Raw genomic sequence first — 13,281 nt, forward strand, 5'->3', positions numbered from 1 at the left:
GGAAAATTGGTAGGGGAAAAGAGGAACAAAGGAAGGGGGGAGGGAAAAAAGGGGGGGGGGGGGGGGAGGGGGGTAAGGGGAGGAGGGGAGGGAGGGGAAAATAATGTGGTGTATCCATAGCGTATAACGTTGCCTGAGGATTAGGGAGGGAAAGGGAACATACATGCTAATACGGTAACCTAAAACAATGGAGTTATGCAAAGCAGTAACATATATATATATATATATATATATATATATATATATAGCATTGTCGCACTTAGTAGCATATAGACGGCCCTTCACAGAGCAAAATCAGGAGATATATATAGCAGCCGTAGTGAACCTGTGAGGTGACCGTAATAGGCACAGAAGTATAGCTGTAAAAACAATGGTAGCATAGATGGGGAAACAGACAAGGAGTACAGCATAAGCTGAATGTGGGAAAGGGAGAGGACGGACAGGTGTCCGCAGAAGATCAGAGACCATGCGCTGATCTATAGCTACAAATTGGGGTAAAGGGGGCACAAAGTCAGTTTCAGCCGAGGGGGGAAAACAAAGAAGTGTAGAAACCAGAGCTAGTTGAGTAGTCGATCAAGCGAGAACTAAGATTGAAGACCAGCAAGCAAGTCCAATAGTCCAATGAGCAGGAGATTCAAGTCAAGCAGCATGCTGCCAAGAGTTCACTGCGGATGAGAGGCCAATGAAGAGTCAGGGAGGTTCCAGGATTGCAGTAGTTGTAGTCCTTCGTCAGGGTCACTCAGTACGATGGAATCAGTTCCTTTTAGGACCACGAGGCCTGACGAGCCTCGCCAGCGGTATTGAATATTTTTAGAACGTAGGGCCGTTGTGACAGGAGCGAAGGATCTGCGAAAGTTCAGTGTGGCTGCGGAGAGGTCCGGAAAAACCGCAACAGCGTTGTAAGGAGCCGGCAAATGAGTGGTCTTCCGCATAGCTGTGAGGAACGCTGACTTAGTTGGTAAATGTCGGATACGCACCAGGGCATCTCTCGGTGCGTTTGGGGGTAAATGAGACGGCCGCGGCAGGCGACGCGCCCAGTCCACTGTCAGCTCCTCTGAATGATGATCAGGCAACGCAGCTTTCAACATATAAGTGAAACTGGGCAAATCAGTAGTAGCGACAGATTCCGGCACTCCCCTCAGTTTCACATTGTGCGCTCTGGATCTGTCATCCATGGCAGTTAAAGTCGCGTGGAGAGCACACACCTCCTCATCTAGACGCAAGTGGGAGTCCACCAAAGCATTATACTCATGCACAAAGTCTGTTATTTTATCCTCCGCTGTCTGTAGCCGCTTCTCTACCTGGGCCACAGTGTCCCTTATAGCAGCAGTGGCATTGTCCAGCCTAAGCTGAATAGAGTCACGGAAGGCTAACAAAATGTCTCTCAACAGGGCAGGCGTGAGAGGGGAGTCGGGAATATGTAGCTCATCAAAGGGGTCCCTCGCATGTAGCATAGATGTCCCCTCAGGAGACGGAGTGAACACTGGAGCTGTAACATTCAGTGCTCGAAGGCTGGTAGTCACAGAAGGAGCTGTGTCCCGAGGTATAGGGCTACTGATCGGCTTCTGAGAGGGAAGGGGGACCGGGAGTGTGGCAGGAGAAGCAGAGTGGCTACGCCGCGTATCAGCAGATACGTGCAGGCTTGAGCGCTGATGATGTTCATTAATCTTCTGTCCCCTCCGTTCCTCACCTCTCTGCATTGTCGGGGTAGTACTCACTGTGGCCGGTTGCGTTACAGGGTCCCGCAGCACCCCCATCGGTGGTACATAAAGCGGAGCAGTCTGCCACCCCGCTCCGCTCAGTGCAGAATGACAGGCAGGAGGAAGTCTAGCAGCGTTGCCGGCGCCATCTTGCCTCGTTCTCGCTGTAGGGAGTGAAGCCTCCAGCTTCCTCCGTGCTGCGGCCGCCACTCTCCTGGAGGTTCTCCTCATGTTGGGTGGTAGTAGAAGGTGGTAGCAATCTCCAGGGGAAAAATCAGCCAAAACCGCTTAGTGTAGCTGAATAGAATCGCTGATAAAGCAGGAGCTCAAGCACCACACGTCTTCCCTCCTCAGCAGCGAAACCACGCCCCTTGACTACCTATCAAGCTGTCAGCACCACTGGGTAGATATCAATGTAAGCATTCAGAACAATCCTTTAGTTCCTAGATCTGTGTTATTTTTTGTTTTGTTTTTGTTTGTTTTTTTATAAAAACATCTTTATTCAGGTCATTAATAGTGTTAAAGAGGAGGAGCCTATTATTCCCTGGTCCCTAACACTACTATGCCTCACTGTGCTGTATGCCCACCTTTTGAATAATCTACAATGTACACTATGCATACAACATAGTGTGGCATAGCACTGTTAGGGCCCAGGAAACAATAGGCTCCGCCTCGTTGACATTATTCGTGGCCCAAAAAATAAAAACACAGATCCAGGTAACAAAAGTATATTCTCTATGCTTTCATTGATATCTGTCCAGCGATGCCATCAGCTTGGTCAGAAGTCAGGGCTTAACAGATTCACTTTAAGTTCAAGATACTTCTTTCTCCGAATTGTAATCAAGCACCCGGCCACATTAGAGAATCAGTTGTTAATACAAGGTGGTTTCCAATCTTTTAAAAACTGTAAGGTTAATCACTTATGTACTAATGTACTCTATGTAGCTGAGATGTAACCAGTCTTACATGCAGCCATGAGCCTGGTGTTTAACAGCTTCAGCAACATTCCTGTAGATTGAACATTCTCACTCCCTTTCGATAGTATATAACGTAAAGGAAACCTGTCACGCTAGGGTCCAAGACAAAACCCACCCTACCCCTCCATAGAGATTTTTATTTTTACCCACTTGGTCCCAGTGTTGCTCTGGATGGCGTTCATGTTGCAGTGAAAATCCCGCTTCTGTTCTTGGCACTCATTATTGACATACCGCTGCGACTATGTGACAGCCCCCTTAACCCCCTGGTGGCCCGTACATACATTACCCGCTCTGGCTTGCTTCAAGGGCTCCCGACTGGACGTCCCGCTCAATCAATCAGTGTGCTGTCCTGCCGTCCAGACATCGGGAGCCCCCAAAGCACACATACTCGCAGCTGGATGTCAATTCTGCTGCATGTATGTATTCTCTTTGAAAATGACAGGCAAGGGATCTGCAGCAGATTTTGCTTCAAATTTGCAGCATGAAATCCACTGCGGATCTGGTATGTGTGTTTCTACCCTTAGGCATAATGTCTGGACAAAGCCAGGCACTGCTCATCACCTGTCAAATACCATCCCAACAGTAAAGCACGGTGGCAGCAGCATCTTGTAGGCATGCCCTGGCATTTTTTTGGCTCTGTGGCAGTTTTTCCAAAATGCAGCATGGTGAGGGTGTGGCGTTTTTTTTTTCCTGCAAACTGGGGCGTTTCTCTCCAATAGACTTCAATGAAATTTCTTCTGTTTGTCTCAATAACAATAAGGCAAAAAAAGCCAATCACACCGAAAGTTAAAAATGGTAAGATAATCTGTGGCAGTTTTCCTGTTTTTGTTTTTTGGAGGCCAGAAAAACACCACAAAAACTGTGTGTGTGTGTGTGGGGGGGGGGGGGGGGGGGGGGGAACAGGGGGTGCATGAAAATAATAAACAAAGTATACTTACCCTTCTCCATGCCTCCATTGCACTGCTCCTGGGTCTCACTGACAGCCACCGGCTATCATTTTCAGCTAGCATCTGGGTACATCACGTACCTGGCTCCTCTAGATGCAGTGTCACTGCCTGGCTAATCGATTACCCGCTCAGCCAGTCAGTGACTGGGGTGGGGTCCCACCGCAGTCACTGATTGGCTGAGCGAGCATTTGATCAGCCAGGTACATGATGTTGCAGCTGGCACTACGGGGAGCGGCGCTGACTTTTACTCCCTGCCCTCCTGTCATTTTTTGTCATGTTACTGCAATATTTTAGCTTTTCCTTTTCAATAAACTAGCAAAGATTTCTAATGCGTGCACTTTGTCATGATAAGGAATTGAGTGCAGAATAATAATAATTTTCTATTTAAGCAACATAAATTGTGAAAAATACAAGGGCATGGTAATACCTCCACGGCATTGGAAAAAGTAATTTGCACATTTCTAATTATGTTAGAATTTTAGTAACGCCCAAACTGACATAAATAGTGGAGGTAGCACAGTGATCAGTGTCCACGGAGTTAGCCCACAATATCAAAAGGTTAATATTAGAACAATATTATTATTCTTATTAGAACAAGCATAGTTACATATGGACCGTTTACATGGAATAATAGGTTTTTAGTAATTTACAAAAACATACAGAACGCCATTTTCAAGCTCCAGGTTTATTAATATACCTAATAAATGCATTAGTTTTTTTTTTATCAGATCTAAACAATCAATAAAAACAGATTAAAAATGTTCAACACAAATATTCAGTAGTTTAAATGATACAAGTTTCTTCTGGAATAACACATAAAAAATTAGCACAGCTTACAGAGGTATCTTCCTTCTACCTAACTCACATTCTACAGGGTGAACATGAGCACAAATAAGTCTACATGTGTCCAGGATTCATCTAATGGATAGCCCCTCCCTTGCAGCTACACTGCATGTGAAACAATAAGTTTGGCAAGAAAGCCAGAATTTAGCTTCCCCTATATATCCTCAACCAGATGGAGGAGGTAGACGTTTGTCTATTTAGTAGCTTGCAGACTATATTCCTTTTCCCTTATATCTTTGTTCGGTGTCCCTTTCCTTATACGCCTGTACACTCAGCTCAGTCGAGCATGCATTAGTTTAGAATGAAGAGAGGGGCTGCCAGATGCATCTGGTGATGACTTATTTACCCTGAGAACAAAAAGATTGGACATGTTGAAATCAAACTGCCTGATCCTTCTCTCTTATACAAGAGCTGACCAATGCTGCTTGTCTGAATATATTTTTATTTACACAACTTCAAGGTATAACAAGCAGCATCGACATATTGGTATCCCCCAATAATAAACACATGATAAGAGGCATTTAAAGTGGTACTCTGGCATGCCAACATTTAAAAAAAATGCTCGTGCTCATGAGGAAAAAAGTTATTTCCACATTCCTTGCACATGCCGTATATACTGACGTTGTGCTGCAGATCAGATTATCTGAACTTCCTGCATCATCCAGCTGCGTGGATGTGTCACAGTACCGCAAAGATTTAAGAGTTCATTGTTCCCGGCATCTTAATTATAAATGGGGTTGGGCGTTCCGATAATCTCTTCCGCTGAACACCGTTTGTATATACAGCATGTGCACAGAAAGTTGGAATAAACCCTAATACTTACCTGATCACCCGCAGATCCCGCTGCAGCAAATCCTGGTCCACCAACGTTCGTTTCTTCTGCCTGATATGAGATGTAGGAACAGGAACTTGCTGCTCAGCCAATCACTGGTTAAGGGGAGACCAGTGATTGGCTGAACCTGGGGGGACTGGTATGATTTAACTCAAAGATAAGTATTTAAGATACAGAAATGAAGAGAAAGGAGCTGCTACACCTCACACCCATGGCTGACACTAATGCCTTTCGGCTACATTTAAAAACCAACGCCATGATGTTGGTATATAATTTGATCAAATCATATTGCCTCATGTAACACGTGCAGGTCCCCTGGTTCACGTGAGCCCCTACACTAACTCAACACTGTCAGTCAGTGACCGCCAACCCCGCAAGGCGAGCGCAAGCAGGAAAGGGAGGCCATAGAATGGCCCTGCAACCCCAATGTCACAGGACCAAACCCCCTTCCCTGCTTGCGCTCGCTTTGCAGGGTTGGCGGTCGCTGACCGCCAGTGTGGAGTGAGGGTAGGGACTTGTGTACCAGGGGACCTGCACGTGGTACATGAGGCTATATGGTTTGATCAAATTATATAACATCCTGACGTTGGTTTTTAAATGTAGCCGAGAGGCATTAGTGTCAGCCATAGGTGTGAGGTGCAGCAGCTCCTTTCTCTTTTTGTCCGTATAAGTATTTAAGAATTAGGAAATTCATTTTGGCTGATGACAAACTTTATTGGACATGATAGGAAATTGCTCTAAGCAGATTGATGCCACTGTAAACCACTAAGATCTTATTCACATGTTCCACATTTCACAGACGACACAGACGTGGAAGACCTGTAGTGAAATACCCTGCACGGTAGCATCTCCAATATGATGCTGGGAGTGAAAAAACTATCTAAATATGTGCGCCACTGTAATCAAACATCCGTGTGGCTCTGTCATTACAGCGCCATGCATATTCATAGTTTCCCCACTCCCAGCATCATATTGGAGATGCTGCCGTGTGTCCGTGAAACAAGGAACGTGTGAATAAGACCTAACATCTTGAAATTACAGCATAGGATAACAGGAATACAGGGAAATCCAGGTGATTCATTGCATTATTTTTGCTACAATCATCATAATATTTCATCTTATTATAGGCACAGATCTGCAGCAATAAATAACAAACCGCTCTATTATATTTACGTGGGCAAATCCCCACAAACTAGAACACAACTTACAGATTCCATATCAAGAAGGTTCCCTGGTTGATGCACCAGATTTCCTATGATGAGAATAAGCTACAATACCAGACACACTGGGGAATTATTATTATTCCAAATTATCCACAATGACTGGTTGATGGGCTGAAGAAGCCATTGGCTCATCATGCACTGGCTTGCTTCATTTTTTGACATACTGAAGGTGATCTCTTTTAGAAGTCTATGGAGACCGTCTCTTCCTGTGTGACAATAATCACAGTGAGATATGGTATTAATGGAGTTGTCCAGCGTTCTGTTCTTTTTTTTTTTTTATACTGCTGCTGGTGCATATAAAACAATAAAAATCCTATGCTTACCTCTTCATGCTCCCTGGTGTCCCTAGCTGACTGCAGAGCCTCCTCTTCTGAGACTTCTTGGGAGTGAAAGCCTGCTCAACAGACTGAGACAGGACAGCCCCAAGGCCAGTGATTGGCTGAGTGGGCTGTCACTCCTAAGACGGAAGTGGAGGCTCTGCAGTCAGCGGGGGACACCGGTGACACCAGAAGAGGACATTGCCAGACAAACTCTATCAACTGATCAGCTGGGTCACACAGAGCCTGACTGATCATATATATTTACAATATGGAAATACAGGTCATTAGCTCTACTATTACTCAGAGAGGAAGAACCAACATGTTGTGCTTATTTTATTTGCTACTTGATCTATTTTATATTTTATTTCCTATAGTGTACGTTCTGTTCATATATGTCAATTCTTTCCCAATAGATAAAATACAGTAAGGTAGGTGACTGGATAAGTATGCTAGCACAGGATCCACTCACATTAACCAGGGCAGCCTCAGTTCTCAACCAGTATTTTTCATGGGGCACTAATACAACAATAATACATAAAAGACAAACTTTTCAGTAAAAAAATAAAAAGGCACACGACTCAGCATTGTCCCTCGCTGAACAGATAAGGCTCTACAATAAGTGACATTCAGGGTACTGTTCTCATATAGGCAGCATCATGATGGTCTTGTTGATGTCCCCTTCATGCATTTTCATCCAGTCTGTACAGATATATTGATTCTAGCTATGTAAATACATTGATAAATATCTGTTACTTTGTGCTTTATGTACATGGATATTCAGTCTTCTATACAGATCTATGTGGGTAGGTATAACTGTACAGTCACATAACTGGTCACCATTTACACCAAAGAAGCCTAGTTCTTTGTCAGTCTCATTGGGCTTCAGTTGTAGTACAGGTTTTCTCATCTCATCTGTGGCCTTTGGGGTGGGGGTCCTGAAGGTACTAAGAGAACATAAAAGACAGTATTAAAAATATTTTTTTAAGGAGTTGTATAAAACTAGAAAATATAGTCTTCTTCCACAAATTCTCTTAATTAATACATGGTTTCATTCCAAATTTTGGCAAAAAAATATCTCCCAAAATACTAACACAAAGAAAACATGGAAGCATTTCCACCTTTTTGTGGTTTTAACCCACTCCTGGTATGGTTAAAAATACTTCAATGCCCAAGGCCAATGGTCCCCAATTATGAACCCTTTTAACTCTAATAATCCCTCCACACCTATGTGCCATGTACGGTTACATTCCCACGCTACAGCCACATGCAATGGCCAATGGCTGGATGATAATTCTCAATAATATGCCACTTTTGCTGGCAAAATTAAGCAGCCATTGGTCCCCACATGGGCATGGTTTCATCTGCATGCAGTAGCTGTGATGTGGGACTGTAGTCTTATGGGATATTTAAAGTGGCCTACTACTAGTAATAAGAAGGGTGTAGTAAGTTGCATTTTTATTACTCCAAAACTAGAATTCTGAGTGTAAACTGTGCCTGTAAGTGAAAAAATAAATACAGAAATAACACATAACTGTTTATATTGTTCAGAATATATTCACATCGAAGAACATACCGGTATGGCATTTGCTGGGGTAGATCCTTTCAAACGGTTCATATACTTCTGGTGGTGGCAAGTCCTCCAATGAATGAAAGGTGAATTTTGATTCAAAGTCATCTGTAAGAAAGATAACAATAGTCAGATATTGTGTGAAACAAAGTTCCACATTATAGGTGTGTTCTGAATTAAATCTAGTGATGAACCATCAGGATAGGTCATCAATATTACATTAATGCTGATGCACAGCATAACCACTGATCAGGTGTTTACCACAGCTGCAGTGCCAGCATATACAGAAAACCTGCCACTCAGGGAATGGGTGCGGAGCTGCAGCAACACTATATGGCTGCTACACAATTTATAAAGCTATTTGCTTCCTGCTCTGAGCTCTCTGGGTATTAGTACCCCAGCTATCTGAAATGACCTATCTTAAGGACAGGTAATAAATACATTTAAAGTGGCCATATACCATTAATAACTATCGGCCAAATGATTGTCCAGATGTCAGTTATCTCCCCGCCCGACCCCTATCTCCACCAACATCATCTGTTGGTGGTCAGATGGGAGAGCCCCATGCACCTTATACTGACAGGTGTATGGGGACCTTTAGGCCAGCTTACCCTTTTAAGGATGTTAAAATATTACTACCTTAAATATGATAAGATCCCTTCACTGCAGTGCCCAACAGTGACTTACAGTACAGTACAATTGTTTTACGGTCATGGATGACACTTGTCAGGTACTGCTGTAATGGGCCCTCGCTTTCTTTTGGGCCCCCTTTTATGTTTTAGTAATACATACATATTCCTGCATATATACACACACCAGTTCTGTAACTGACATCAATATATTACACATTAGTAAAGGTGAAATGAACATTATTACCTAAGAGGTGCTTATTTCCAGGACTAGCAGGACGATAACCCTGCTGTGCTGGATTTCTGGCAGGAAGCTTCTGAATCTGCTGTCTGCTGGAAAGCTCCGTAGATGGCGAGCGTGCAGGAGGCGGTGGTGGAGGAGCCAATCGCCCTCCGCTGTTTGCTGAAAAGTGAAAAGGTAAATATGAAATAAATGTCTATAATCGTTTCATTCATGACACATATAGTTTATGTAATTATAAATTAGTAGGGTAATCACTGCACTAAAGATCACCAGCTTACTATAAAATACAACATTTTGCAAGCATATTATATTTATGCAAAAATATATGGTGCATTTCAGCATTCTCCCACTAGGCATTGCTCCCACCTAGCCAGAATCCTGCTCCAACCTGATGAGGGGCAACACCCCAAAACAGCTTTCTGTAGATGGATACCTGGCCTTGGTTTTTCCCTTGTCATTACATTGACTTGTAGGGCCACTTAATATGGTAGTCTTGGTGGTTTCCCTACAGGAGCCACCCCTTGGCTGGGTCCTTCCCGGAGGGATATCTGGCTAGTCCTGTGTTTCGAGACTCTTAAATGCATAATTTGGGAACTTGGTACTTATTTTCTTTATTCTATATAAATCCATTATCAATTATGGGGGGTATAATTGTCATCATCCCAGGATATCCTTTACAAGCCTATTGTCTTTGATGATTCTGCATTTAAGGAAGACCTGTAGTCAGTTCCCAGTTCAGATACCTGAGGTATATGGGTTTCTACTATTTGTACGTCTCACTGGATTGTCAGATGGGTGAAAACCTAATTTAAAAAAGGAGCGTAAATCAGGTTAAGGGTAAATATGAAGCTGAAGGTGCATGAATGAGGCTCAGGGGGAGTATAAATACTTATGCCTCCTAGCATTCACACTCCTTTTAGAAATGAAGTTTCCGCCCATCTGAAAAGTTGGTAAAAAATACAGATGGTCAAACAAATAGTAAAATTCCCCCCAATATCTCAAAGGAGGCAGAGCAAGAAAGAATGCAGTGGGAATCAGGGCAACTGACACTAGAGGGGTTCTCTTCAGAGGGGTATTCCAGCCTCTACCACTTATCTCCTGCTTCTTTTTGTCAGGAGACTTGGATTTGAATTCTCACATTACAGGGACCCCCAGCAATCAGACCCCTGTGATCACATACTTATCGCCTAGCCTATGATTAGGGGATAAGTGTAAGAGAATGGAAAACTCCTTAAACTTACAAATCAGATCTTACCAGTAAGCTTGGGAAGCCTTCCATGTCCAGGTACAGGTGGAACAGAAGGCCTTGCAGGAGGCCCTTTTGAGGGTCGAGGTGGAGCATTATTACTGTGTTCACTGACAAAGACAGGTGGGGGCGGCAATGGCTCAGATAATCGTCGCTTAGCAGACATTGACATGGAATGAAGAGGAGGTGGTGGAGGGGGAGGAAGATCCCTCATATCAGGTGGAGGTGGTGGTGGGATGTAGTCTTCTTCTACCCGGAAGTGCACAGAAGATGAAGGAGGATCTGGAAGTCCTGCATGATCTCTGACATCAGAAAATGAAGGGGAAGGGCTTCTTCTGCCAGGATAACCTGGTGGTAATGACGGTGGAGGATAAGAAGGAAGTGGTGGTGGAGCAGATGGAAAAATATTGGAAAGAGGTCTTTGAACTCTTGTCTTTTCTTGAGAACTTAATGGTGATGGTGGAACGCTTGATTCTCCTGTTGGTTTTGCAGATCTCTCTTTAAAAGCTGGGGGACCTGGAGAAGGTGGCATCAGTTGAGGTTTACTGCTTGATGGTGGTATTGGAGGAGGCATTAGTGGAGACTGGCCAAGGATGGTTGGGCGTGGTGGAGGAGGTCTAGCAGCCACCGTGTGTGGAAGAGGTTTTGACAGGTCAATTTTAATGGGCACTTGATCTGGTTGTTTAGGAACACTTCCCTTCATTCCTGGAAGCTGTGGGGCATTTCTGTTTCCTGTAATTACAATAAAGGCAGAATATATCCCAGTCAATAAAAAGTACAGTACAGATTGCTGCTATCAAATTTGCAAGAATTAGAATGCAATACTGGTCCCCCCAAAATACAATCGCTAAGTAAAAATATTTTAACTATTTTTAGATTTTTGTATTTTCTGAGTATGATAAAGGTGCAGCCATCTTGCCTGAACTCCTGTTCACAGCATTTAGAGATATGCTTTACAGTAGCCAGTAGATGGCAGCACAATACAGATTACACTGTGCACTCTTCGTTTACTGTATTCTATAGACCAGCCATGGTTAAAGAATAAAGGGATTGGGGAGGAGAGGGGCTTGGGGTTGCCAGAAGGAGCACAGTGGCAGAGCAATAATGGACTGTGCTGCTTTTCTACATCAGAGCTTAGGTCTTGGGGAAAGGTTACACAGACTATATTTAATATAACTATGTGGCTGCAAAAATAAAAAATAAAATATTTTTATACTGCAGTGAAGTGGCAAAGAGGCGCAGTGCAATCTGTTTAGACCCCTTGATCTGCAATTTGAACCCCACTCGAATATCAGACTTGTGGATGTGTCATTCTGGTGGACTTGCTGGCTATGAGGTCTGTGTGTCCAGACTGATGCTGCCCACTCATTCAGCCTGGATGTTCCCCTCTCACCCCACTGTAACCTGCTGAGTACAACTTCCCCCTATCTACTGCAGTCAGGAGAAGAGGATGCACAAACTCTATGGCACAACATTTTTAATGATGACTATTTAAAAAGTGGCATAATTTTGTATTTAGGAAACAAATGACCAATTTAAAAAAGTTAATGCAAAGGTCCATAGCCTTTAATAAGATGCCATTTAAAAGAGCATGAGCCCTTAAAAGTAAATCTTTTTGTCTGTTGTTACCTGATGTTGCATCTCTTTGACCTGAAGGCTTAAGAACTGGAAATCCTCCAGCAAAAAGGCCGCCAGCAGGTGGAGCGATTGCACTTCTATTACCATTTCCCGTGCCGCCATTTTTCTTGGTACCTGTCCACAAAAATAACATAAAAAAACAATTAAATATTCATATCTAAATGGTCTGATGTGTAATGTTCCCAAGCAAATAATATTGCTCTTAAGCTGATTTTTATAGTCATCCAAGCCACAATATATTGCAAAATGCAATTTCAGAAGTACATTATGTCTCTAAAAACTAGTTCTTTTAGATATACTCGTAATTATTATTTATTTTAAAAAATTACTTCTAAAGTCTTCCATTACTTATCAGCTGCTGTATGTCCTGCAGGAACTGGTGTATTTTCTCCAGTCTGACACAGTGCTCTCTGCTGCCACATCTGTCTATGTCATGAACTGTCCAGAGTAGCAGTAGCAAATCCCCATAGAAAACCTGTCCTGCTGTCCAGACTGGAAAGAATAACACTTCCTGCAGGACATACAGCAGCTGATAAGTACTGGAAGACTTGAGACTTTTTAATAGAAGTAAATTATATGTCTTTGGCACTTTCTTGAAGAAGTTGATTTTTAAGATTTTTTTTGCTACTGTTTTACACAGCTTCAGCAGGTATACATATAGGTATTGTATTTTATCAAATACCATATTCAGGCATTCTGCTATAATAAAAAGGAGTCTCAGCAATTACAAATATGGTCTCTATTGCTGTAATACACAAACCAGTCACTGATTTCAATATTCCTTGTATAATGCTTCATTCCCTCTGCAGTGGTGCTGCAGGTGTACTCAGCTCTCAGGTTTTCCCAAAGATTACAACAACAATTACGAGAACTCGAGGACTTTATTGTTATATGATCCTCGGGCAGATGTTTAACTTGGCCAGTGAAGCAATGAGACAGTACTCATAAAAAATGCAAATATGTTGGCTCTACAAGGCAACCCCTCCCCTAAAGATAGTATGTGACCGGTTTATCACTACAGATATGGCATCTGAAAACTTAAAGGGGTAGTGCACCAAAAAAAATTTTCTTTCAAATCAACTGCTGCCATGAAGTGCCAGAGATTTGTAATTTAC

The 13,281-nt window shown here is 43.0% G+C and overlaps 1 protein-coding gene across 3 annotated transcripts in view; it reads right to left on the reverse strand.

Moving 5' to 3' along the window:
- Positions 1-5,992: 5,992 nt before the first annotated feature.
- The window catches only part of WIPF3 (WAS/WASL interacting protein family member 3), a 37,951-nt gene continuing 30,662 nt past the window's right edge, over positions 5,993-13,281 (reverse strand). For all 3 annotated transcript variants that reach the window (XM_069958719.1, XM_069958721.1, XM_069958720.1), the window contains exons 4-8: positions 12,158-12,280; positions 10,538-11,260; positions 9,286-9,441; positions 8,416-8,517; positions 5,993-7,786 (exon numbers count right to left, since the gene is read on the reverse strand). In XM_069958719.1, coding sequence (XP_069814820.1) covers positions 7,746-7,786; positions 8,416-8,517; positions 9,286-9,441; positions 10,538-11,260; positions 12,158-12,280 — 1,145 coding nt within the window. In that variant the 3' untranslated portion in view covers positions 5,993-7,745. The remainder of the gene's footprint in view (positions 7,787-8,415; positions 8,518-9,285; positions 9,442-10,537; positions 11,261-12,157; positions 12,281-13,281) is intronic.

Source organism: Dendropsophus ebraccatus, chromosome 2 (assembly GCF_027789765.1).
Source record: "Dendropsophus ebraccatus isolate aDenEbr1 chromosome 2, aDenEbr1.pat, whole genome shotgun sequence".
In the NCBI taxonomy this organism is placed as follows: domain Eukaryota; kingdom Metazoa; phylum Chordata; class Amphibia; order Anura; family Hylidae; genus Dendropsophus; species Dendropsophus ebraccatus.